Raw genomic sequence first — 11,592 nt, 5'->3', positions numbered from 1 at the left:
TTTCCTACAAAGAGTTTCTTTTGTGGCTTAGGAATTTAACAGATGGAAGTTGTGATAATGTGTACTACTATAGTAGAAAGGAAACCTTAGGTGAGGCTATTATAAGAATCGATAGTGATGCTGATTATTGGGAGTTTGTTGAAGCTACTTATACTCCTGAAGCTGAGTTGGATGTCTACATTGACCAACAAAATGATCCAATCCTTGATTGGGCTGAAAATGAGGTGTTATCAGATGGTAATGGGTATGATAATGAAGAAGAGGATGAGAATGTAGAAGAGGATTAGAATGTATAAGAGGATGATAGTGAAGAAGATGATAACTTGGATGGTATTATGGCATATGAGCATGAAGATGATGAAGAAGTCCATACCGTTAACAAAACTGTTGGTGACGATTTTTTAAACAAACTTTCAGGTAAGCTTAGTGATGATGATGAACCTAATGATGGAAAAGATGAGAAGGTTGTATTCCCTGTCCATGATGAGAACCAAGCATGGGATAAGATGATGCCAATTCTAGGTATGAAGTTTGCAAACCCAATGCAATTGAAGCTATGTCTAACCAATTATGTAGTGAAGAATGGGTATGACTTGTGGTATGAAAAAAGTGATCATAACAGGTTACTGGTGAAGTGTTGTAAAGGTAAGAAGAACAAGAGGAATAAAGGTTGTCCCTTTAGGTTGTGGGCAACCTGGATGAGCAATGAAAGGTCATTCAAGATTAAATCTTTAATTGATAACCACAATTGCTCAAGAGTCTTCAAATTTGGGTCCATTGTTACCTATAAATGGACAGGTAATCATTTCATGAATCAAATTCTCTAGAAACCAAAATGAGTGTAAGGAAATTGAAGGCTAAAATTAGCAAGACATTTAATTTGATTGCAAGTGTAGGACAGTGCAGAAATGCAAAGAGGTATGCATTTAAGGAGATAAAGGGTACTTTAAAGGAACACTATGCTAAAACTTGGAGCTATGGAGAAGAGCTAAGAAGGACTAACCCTAGATCAACAGTGAAGATGGATGTTGATGCCATGCCTGATGGAGCCACTTACTTCTCAAAGTTCTATGTATGTTTAAAGGGTATGAAGGATGGATGGATTAAAGGTTGTAGAAGGGTAATTGGACTAGATGGCTGCTTCTTAAAAGGTGTTTGCAGAGGTCAGTTACTTGCTGCTGTAGGTAGGGATGCAAACAGCCATATCTACCCTCTTGCTTAGGCTGTGGTTGCAGTTGAGAGTAAGGAAACATGGAAGTGGTTTGTTGACCTTCTCCTTGTTGACATTGGAATGGGAAATGGACATGGGTTCACATTAATATCAGACCAGCATAAAGTAATGATTTTATATGCTCTCTTTATTTAATACTTAATTTATATGAAGTTTATGTTTTGTTTGTAATGCTGACAGGGATTACTTGAGGCTGTCAAGGAAAGGGTACCTGCAGCAGAGCATAGACAATATGCAAGACACATATGTGCTAATTTCATGAAAAAATTCAAGGGTCAACAGTTCAGTACACTTTTCTGGAGAGCTGCTGCTTCTTCCACCCAGGCTAAATTTGAGCAACATATGAATGAAATTAAGAAGATAGAACCACTAGCCTATGATCATCTAATGGAGAAGGACCCTAAAACTTGGAGTAAAGCATTTTTTCAGACTGATAGGGCATGTGATGCATATGAGAATGGTGTTTCTGAGAGTTTTAACTCAATCATTGCAGCTGCCAGGAAGAGACCTCTAATCACTATGTTAGAGGAAATTAGAATTTATGTGATGGAGAGACTGTGTATACAAAAAAGTAATGGAAGTTCTTGGGGAGACTTAAACATATGTCCTACCATCAGACTGAAATTGTCCAAGATTAAGACACTTCAAAGGTTAGTGATTGAATACCTCTTATATACTTACATCTTATATGTTTGACATTCAATTGTGTATACTTACATTTAAGTGTATGTGGACAGATTTTGGAGAGTTGTACCATCTGGTTATCAACAATTTGAAGTGAGACTTTTACAAGATGCATATGATGTAGACCTTGGTAAGAAAACATGTGGATGTAGAGGCTGGCAATTAACTGGTTACCCTTGTGTACATGCATAGGCTGCAATTTTAAACCTTAATAGGGATCCAGAGGACTATGTATCACCATGGTTGACCACAACAATGTTTTGTAATGCCTACTTGTACACCATTAATCCACTAAATGGTAGTGATATGTGGCCGGATGTGGATTACATCAAGCCATTGTCTCCCAAAATGAGAAGAATGCCAGGAAGACCATCAACAAAAAGGAAAAGTGATCAGATTGAGAATGAACTAAAGGGCAATAAGCATACAGTCTCAAAAAGGGGAATTGCTATGAGATGCAACATATGTAGAGAATCAGGGCATAATAAAGAAAAATGTCCTCAAAAACCAATTGGGGAATCCTCAAATCCAAAGTCAAAGTCAAAAAATAAAAAAGCCAACAAAAAAGGTATTTCTCCTCATTTACCTTTTGATTACAATAAAACAGCTTCTAATTCTAACATTTGAGTTATTTCATAACAGGTAAAGTGAAGGTTGAATTGAATCAAGAAGTTGATTTGGAAAGTGATAGTGACAGTGAAGTTCAAAGGGAGCCTGATAGTGAGGTGGAGTCTTATGAAGTTGATTTTGAAGAGGGTAATCATACATATGGAGATGTAGACCAACCTGAGGTTGAAGCTGAAGAACAGGTTGAAGTTGGAGGGGTTGAAAAACAGGTTGAAGTTGGAGGGGTTGAAGAACAGGTTGAAGTTGAAGAACATGTTGAAGCACTTGTTGAAGTTGAAGTTGAAGAAGGTGAATACCGGGCTGGAGATGTAGATCAAGTTGAACAGGTTGAAGTTGAAGTAATTCAAGATCCAGTTGGACAAGATGACCAAGGACAGACTGCAGTTCAAGATCCAGTGGAAGAGGAGCATATGATGGAAGTACCAGCATTTCAGGTTCTACAGGGAAAGAGAAGAAGGAAAGCTTTAGAAAGAATCACAAAAATTTAAATAAGAAAGAAGTGGGAGGGAAAAGAGGGGAGTAGTTGTGATAAACCAATGGAATTGGAATAGAATTTGATAATTTGTTGTTTTTTTTGGCATCATTGACTGGGAATCTTTTGTCTAGTGATATGTGTACCTTTTGGCAGTAATGCATCTGTAACTGTGTTAAATTCCATTGTTTTGTAAACAATGTTTCCTGGAATCCAATGTTACATTCCCATGTTAGATTATATTATATTACATCCCAATGTTTCAATGTATACCATTCCAGTGTTTAATTACTTTTCATTCTAAACATGTAATAAAAACTTCAGAAGAAAAAACATGTAACAAAAATTCCATCCATTCATAACATACATAACCATACACAATAACAGGTGGACTACATCATTCTAATACCAGTCATGTTTCAATCATGAACTACATCATTCAACCCTAATACATCATGAACTACAATGAAATCCACATTTTCACATAAATTACAAATAACAAAATCAGTGCCAATTTGTGAGTAAACAACTCCCACTTGACTTTGTCCAATTCCTGTCTATTAACAAAATTGGTGTTCTTTTCTTCTTCGATCTTCATTCTACATATGCTGATTTCATTCTCCAAAGTGCAAATTTTCAAGGTTAAATTACAGCTTTCTTCTGGTTTCCTCCAGTAAGGCTTTCTTCCATCTCTCCTCCCTTCATCCTCATCCAGCCATTGCCAGAATTTATAGCTTGGACTTTTTCCATTCTTGAAGAAAAATTAAAAAAAATGTTAGGCTAAAGGATGAAGAAGAAGAAAGGGTATTCAACAAGATGGAGAAGAAGAAAGTTGGAATGTATTCAGCTTACCATCGAGTTTTGACAAACTCTAAATTTTCTTCCAGGATTGTCAGGAGTTCTTGAAGTCTTCACACGAGATGGTAAGTTGCAATCACATGGATGATCAGCTTGAAAATCATCTTGTCGTTTTGAAGAATAAGATGAGGAAGAAGAAGCCATCGTCGATCTAGGGTTCAAAATCAGGTGTAATTGAATGACTTCTTATACTGTAAACGAAGATGATATAAGCACAATGCCATGTAGGTGCAACGTATTCAACTCATGTGCCAGATGGCTGCCACATAAGCAAAAACAGGTAATAGCCGGAGTATTCAACTCATGTGTCAAGATCTGTGAATATTTTAATATGATCCAGTATAGGACCTTGATGTATTATACGGAAACAAAAATCAAAAGATTCACGAAGTTTTTAAAGCTCTGTTGGTGGTGATGAATCGGATTTCGAACAGGATGGATTCGATTTACGGGATTTTGAATAGGGTGGCTTCACATTGGATTGATGTATCACTGGTTTCAATGGATTGCTTCGCTGGAAGGGGTCGCAAGTGGTGATACGGAACGACAGAAAGATTAGGAAGCGTGGGATGAAGCAATGAGTTGCAAGTTTAATGGGGTTTTTGCAAGGTGGTCCGGCGAGCATTGATAACGCGACGATGATGGATTTGGTCTACTGGCAATCTTGAAGCAGCGAAGGAAAATAAGGAATCGATCAATGAAACGTGATATCTTTAGAAGGGGAAATGGCACCAGTTGGGAAAAAGATGAGGGAGAGGTAAGCAACTAGGTTTCTCACTGAAAGCATCTTTCAGAGAGAGAGAGAGAGAGAGAGAGAGAGGTGGGTCCTCTATTTTTTAATTGTTAAAATAAATAAATAAATATTAAATTTACAAAAAATGAAAAATAAATACCCCAAGTGTATTATAGTCATTTCAATTTTCTAAAGGACTATTTTCACATACAAACTAGTCCAAAAGGACCACAAAGCCAAAAAAGTCGTTGTTTGGACTAAAATCCCAAAAAAAAATGCATACCATAGGGACCATTTTTGTCACTGTTTTAAATAAAGTAAACTGTTCATGATATATAATAGAGGTAAAATTTGGATTTTTATATAGAGTAAATTACACAAATGGTCCTTATGGTTTGGTGTAATTTGCACGTTTAGTCTCTAACTTGTTTTTTAACTTGGAAGGTCTCTACTGTTTATTTTTGTTACGTGTTTGGTCCCTATTTTACCTAAAAAAAAATACTTTTCCCTTGATTTTTTTAATTTATTTAAATAAACGCACCCCCAGCCCCACCCTCCTCATCTTACCTTACATACCCCACCATTTTTTCTCTATTTAAATAATAGTCTTCTAGGTAATACAGGGACCAAACACATAACAAAAACAAACAATCGGGACCAAGCGCGTAACAAAAACAAACAGTAGGGTCTTTCCGAGTTAAAAAAATAAGTTAGGGAGCAAGCGTGAAAATTACCCCAAACCATAGGGACTATTCGTGTAAATTACTCTTTTATATATTAAAAGAGGTAAACGAAGAGTAAGATAAAATTTGATGGGATGAAATTGTAAAATGTAAGGGTTGAAAATGCAAATACATATCATTTGTTAGTTAGATCGTCCTAAATAGGAGTTATAAGTGTTAGAATTGTAGGCCCCTTTAAAAACTAACCTATTTTTATTCAATCTTAGTCATCATCTTATTCAATTTGATACCGAAAGAGTAGTTTCATTATTTAATCTCTGTTATGTTTCTCTATTTTTTTGGTGAACAAGTAGCTTCAAAAGCATCACATACAAATCAACATCAACTAAATGTTCCCATTGTTGCTAAAGGACATTAGGAGTATGTATATAAATTACCAATAAATGATTAGGGAACTCTTCTACTATCAGGTGGGATAGAATATGTATACTCCTTCAATAATACAAAACGTAGCATTGCAATTACTATACAAATTGTTTATATCTTAAAAATGTTGAACATTTTCTAGGTTGTACGTGTTTGAGATTCTAGAACTGGGTCAAAAACGATGAGGCTTTCAAGGTACACATATAATTTCAGGGCTCTTATTCTCAATTGTATAGGGAGGTGTCTCACATGGTGAGTTTTATTTATTTGGTAGTGATGATATTTGCAAGTTTAACTAATATGGTTGGCTTTCTTTAAATAAATGGTTGCAGATTCTGATTATCATGATCCTTCATAGGGACTGTAAAATTGTCGGATGGAGTTATAGTATTTAAACATGTGTTTTTTGATAGGTTAATGTTGGTTTTGTGAGACTTTGGGAGATCAACAAAGTCATGTCATTGAGGAGTATGGACAGTTTACTGATATGGGGTTTATAAATAATATAACAAGAATATCCTTCATTTTATTTTTATTTTTATCTTTTTCTAATGATCATGTTTAAAAATTTTGCTTTTTTAGGTTTCACTCGAGAAGAAGGAACAACTTTCTGAAATAGTACATTTTGTTTCCTCATTTTAGGAACAATATTTCTATTATTCTTTTCACCTTTTTTCCTGATTTTTTTTCTTCACCAGATATATTTAACAATTAAGTTGGGTAAATTTTGTTATCGGTTGTAGAATGGTTCAATGTATAAATGTTTGAAATGTGTAATGTTGAGAATTATACAGGTTTGATTTTTATTCATTTTACTAGTTGTGAGACACATGTATTACATGGGTTAATTTAAAAAAAAAAGTTAAATATAAAGGTATAAATAATGGAGAAGTTTGAATTTATAAGAAAAAAAAATAATGAATTGTTAAAATTGAAATGTTCTTTATCTTTTAAATTTAAATAAATAAATAAATAAACTAATAAACTTTAATTTAAAATTTTTGAAATTAGAAGGTAAACTCATTAATAAAATTGATATCCATTTATTACTATATTTATTGAAATTATTACATTAAAATATTATATGAACTTTAATAGAATAGGAAAACCTATAAAATGACATTTGGAAGAAAAAAAGTTAATTCAAAATTACCACAAATTGACACTTGTCAAATTGAAGGAGAACATGTGGCAAAAAAAGTTTTTTATTTATTAGAGAGGATTATTGCAATTATCACTTTAAAATATTATATGAAGTTTAATAAAATAGGAAAACCTATAAAATGACATTTGGAAAAATAAATTAATTCAAAATTACCACAAATTGACATTTGTCAAATTGAATGAGAACATGTCATGTGGCAAAAAAGTTCTTTATTTATTAGGGAGAATTTAATTTCTGATTTTGGTGATTTCATCGGCCATCTTCGTTATCCAACCCTACACGGGCCAAGTAAAGGGCTTGAACCCTATTTTTGATTATTGAGCTTAAACTTATTGACACTGGTCCAATGGTTAATTTACTTCCCCAATGAACAAATCAGGAAATTTGTTCAAGTAGTAAATTGGATAATGTCAGGATGAAGTTAGACAAATTATAGCAGAACAAATTTATAAGGTTGTTCTCTTCTTACCCAAAATTACTTCAAACAACGTTACATTCTTGAGTTGAAAAATTAGTACTAAGTTGTGACAAAATTGCACTCATCGTATTTTGGTGGTATTATTAAAATGTAGGTTTTTATTGAATATGAGAAAGAAAAACGTACTTTATAATTTTATCTTGAAAGTCTTTATATTATGATTATGCAGAAAATATATCATAAAGTGATTTTGCAGAAAATATGACAAAATTCATGTTCTATCAACTTGATTTATTAATATGATTTTATAGAAAATATGGCATAAAATGATTTTGCAAAAACTATGGCATAAGTAAATTGGTTTTCCCATGTGTTTTTAGTTTAAGATTTCGTAATTTATGTTTCAGTAGATCACATAGTAATTTTTTTTTATGTAATTGAAATTGTAAACAATCATTAAAAAGAATAAATATTAATCATATTTTATTTCTTTTTATTACATCATCATAGTTTAGGTATACTGTTTTAGAATTAAAAGTACATTGTTACTTCTTGGATTTACTTAAAAAATGGATAAATGAAAAAAAAGTAGCAACATACTTCTAGATTTTTATTATAGCATCTTAATTTCTGAAAATTATAACATATTACTTTGAAATATCAAATATCTAATGATTTATAACAATGTCATTAAAATATAAAACCAATTTTCATTGCTATGTTTGACAAGGTTTTGGTAATATATATATATATATATATATATATATATATATATATATATATATATATATATATATATATATATATATATATATATATATATATATATATATATATATATATATATATAGGGTTAGGTTATTTTGTGGATGATAAATATTGTATGGATGTAGGGATGAATGTAGACCCCCAATTTAAATTATTTTAGTAAAGTGATTTTCATAGGAAAAAAAAAAGTAAAATACCATCTGATTAAAGAAAACGAGTATTGAAGGGTAAGAATATACAATTGCTTACCTTCCAATTAGGAAACACCATATTATTTGCTTAACTGGTCGTATTCTCCCCACATTCTTCCACACAGTAACCATCCAAACCCTTTTTATCTGAGCATGAAATCGGAATTGATATTATAGAATTAAGCTTAGTCACAAAGCATTTGTAGACCTAATTATATAAAATTAACAATCAATCTACCTTGGAAACTCTAAAAAATTCTAGCTTTACAATTAATCGAGATAGAAGATTCTAAGAGAACGAGGAATCGAAGTTCACGATCAAGGTTGAATTTGAAGACAAAGTTCAAGAACATGGCAGATACAACCTTGAACATAGATAATGACGATTTTGTTGATCCTCCTCAAGGTTAGATTTTTATAGTTTGAAAAGTATATTGCGTGGTTAGGGTTGTTTTGTGTTTGAATGTTTTTTTTTTCTTTTTTTGGGTTAGTGATTGGTTGTACTTTTGGGTAAATGTTTTAAAATTAGGTTTTATTTTGGAAAATTTGGCATTCGATCACCACAACTCTGTCAGGATGGATATTGACTTTTTCATATGCATTCTGCTAGAATAAATATTTGTAGTTGCTTAAAATTCTAAAAGAAGCTATATTATATATTTTGTGAATATTAGAATGCTATTCTTTTTTGGTTAGTGATTGGTTGTGCTTCCTAATAAATGGTTTATAAGTTAGGTTTTTTTTTTGTTTTTTGATATTTGTCATTCGAGCACCATGATTCTAACAGAATGGAAAACGTTTTTTAATGATATTTTTGGTTTTTAGATATTTGTCATTCAAGCACCACGATTCTAATAGAATGGATTTTTTTTTCAGAATGATTATTTGAGAATGAATACTTAAAGGTGCTTAAAATTCTTGAAGAATATATTTTTTGTATTCAGTGAATATAGAATTTTTTTGCATATCATTTGGTTGAATTTGTAACAAAATCAGAATTGATGAGGATGTTTCTTGGTTTTTTTCTTCTATGTGTTTTAAATTGTGTGTTTGTTAATGTTTTGTTTCTATTATGCAAGAATAGTTGTGTAACAAGTATTATGTGTAACGCTTTTTTATTGATATGGTGTGTGGTTTACTAGTGTAATTTTTTTTTTGAAAGAATCTATATTGTGTAATGTTAAAACGACTATTAGAGATTTTTTTTACATTGTATTCCTTTTTCTAAAAGAATGAGACATGTTTATATTTGATATATTCTATTAATATTAGTTTACAAAGAGGCATGTTTGTTGTTTTAATCTATGATGTTTACTGAAGTTTGTATTTTATGTGATTCAGTAGTTGTTGAATAAGTTTTAACATAAGTAATATTACCTATCATAGAACAACAAAATGATGTAGAAGTAGAAGAGATGGTAAATGTATTATCACAACAAAATCAACAAGAAAACATTCAAGAGGAACAAGTATCAGAGCCAATTATTATACCCAGTGCAAGGGGGAAAAAAGACAATATTTTGTATGATCAACACCAGAATAGTAGACTGCAAGACTTTTGAACGTACTGATGTTAATTTATATGTTTTATATCCTTTTATAATAGGAAACACAACATGTAAAAAAAAAACCCTTGAATTTATATTGAATTAATTATGTAAAACAACTTTTCGAGAATACTAACATTTCATTTGTAACACTCTAAATCAGGTATGGCTTAGAAACCCTTGAAGAATTACAAGTTTGTCATAAATGGTCCCTTGGAGTACGCGGGGCATACTTATGAGTACGCTTAGCGTACTCTGCTTTTTAATCGCGGGGGCATCTCGCGTACGCGGGGGGTACGTAAGGGTACGCCAGGCGTACGCTGGTGAAGACCAAAACCCTAAATTCGGACTTGAGACCGTATTTAAACAACTTATGAGCTCTTGGACCAAACTCTATCAGCCTCCTTAGCCCCATTTCGTATATTTCAGCTAAGTTTGAGTGTGATTGAGTGTTTGAGCTTAAGAAGAGGCTTTTGGTGAGCATTTTTGGGAGTTCTTTCAAGAAGGTGATTTGCTAGACAAGCTTGGGACGGTTTGGTGCTTCAAGAATATGTATTGTGGACCTCTTGCAAGGCTTCTAGAGGTAAAAATTTTGCACCTTGCCATTTAAACATTTAGATCTAGCTAGGTTCTCTAGTTTGTCCCTTTTTGGTTGACTTTGAACCTCATTTGATGAGATAAGCTACTCCATGATGTGGGAAGGTCAGATCTGAGGTCCCTTAGTCATTTAGAGACATAAAAATGAGATCTTGATAAATGTATTGGTCTCATGCATGGATAAAGGACCTTGGAAAGGTCTTAATGGGGGTGTTGGGCGTTTTTGAGGCATGGAAGGGCATAAAGTTGCCAACTTTATGCCTTAGGACATCTTTTCAGACTTAGATCTAGCTTTTGGACGTGAATGACTCGAGCATTAAGCACTTAATGGAAAAAGTGCTTAACATGGGTGTACGTCGGGTGTAACTGGATGTACATAGCATGTAGTCCCTGAAACCCCATTACGCTGCGCTTACCAGGGTGGTATGCTGAGCGTACGCAACCCAGTCGGACCTTAAGCTGTTTTGGGCCTTTGGGCCTTTGGACCTCATTTGGCTGTTGCGCTTGATTGGATTCAGTGAGTTAGAGGCCTTTTCATCCGTTTGGCCTAGGACATATTGGTGGGGTCTTATTGGGCCAAGGAGCCCATTAAGGGCATTGGACTTGGACTTTGGGGCCCATTTGCAATATTAGGGTAATTGGGCCTTAGGGGTAAGGTTTGAAGGTTAGGCCTTCCTTGTGGTAATTAATGACCTATCATTGATTGTGTTACCATTGTTATTATTTTAGAGAGTTCGGGAGACTGTGGATCACTAGGAGGATAGTACAAGTATTCATCGGACGGAGGTGAGTCTTCTCATCATACCTATAGGTCTAAGGCACCAAGGCCGACCCATTATGTGAAAGAGTTATGTGTATGTTATTCATTCGTGGATTGATATGTTATGTGTTGTTATGTTGGAATGGAAGACCCTAGGGGAGCCCGATGCATTGGATATAAGACCATGTGGGGTAGCCCATGGCGTTCCTAGGTAAAGTCCATGTGGGGTAGCCCATGGCATTGAACTAAGGCCATTGAGGTAGCCCATGGCAGTCCTAGGTAAAGACCATGCGAGTAACCCATGGCACTTTTGCTGGATCGTATTGCTTGATTTATGTGGGATGTGTGTAGCTCTATTAGCTATCACGTTGTGTGTATGTGATTGTGTGTGGTATGCTCTAGGAAACTCACTAAGCATTCGCTTACATGTTG

The 11,592-nt window shown here is 33.5% G+C and overlaps 1 protein-coding gene across 1 annotated transcript; it reads left to right on the top strand.

Annotated features, from left to right (window-relative positions):
• Positions 1–335: 335 nt before the first annotated feature.
• LOC111915301 (uncharacterized) lies at positions 336–3,030 on the top strand. The gene is made up of 7 exons (XM_023910970.1): positions 336–798; positions 897–1,163; positions 1,236–1,336; positions 1,412–1,881; positions 1,969–2,035; positions 2,108–2,483; positions 2,558–3,030. The coding sequence occupies exons 1-7, from the start codon at positions 336–338 to the stop codon at positions 3,028–3,030; spliced, it is 2,217 nt and encodes a 738-aa protein (XP_023766738.1).
• Positions 3,031–11,592: the final 8,562 nt, after the last annotated feature.

This window comes from Lactuca sativa, chromosome 4 (genome assembly GCF_002870075.4).
Source record: "Lactuca sativa cultivar Salinas chromosome 4, Lsat_Salinas_v11, whole genome shotgun sequence".
Classification (NCBI taxonomy): domain Eukaryota; kingdom Viridiplantae; phylum Streptophyta; class Magnoliopsida; order Asterales; family Asteraceae; genus Lactuca; species Lactuca sativa.
The sequence above is the reverse complement of the archived record's forward strand: the minus strand, read 5'-3'. Positions and strand labels throughout refer to the sequence as shown.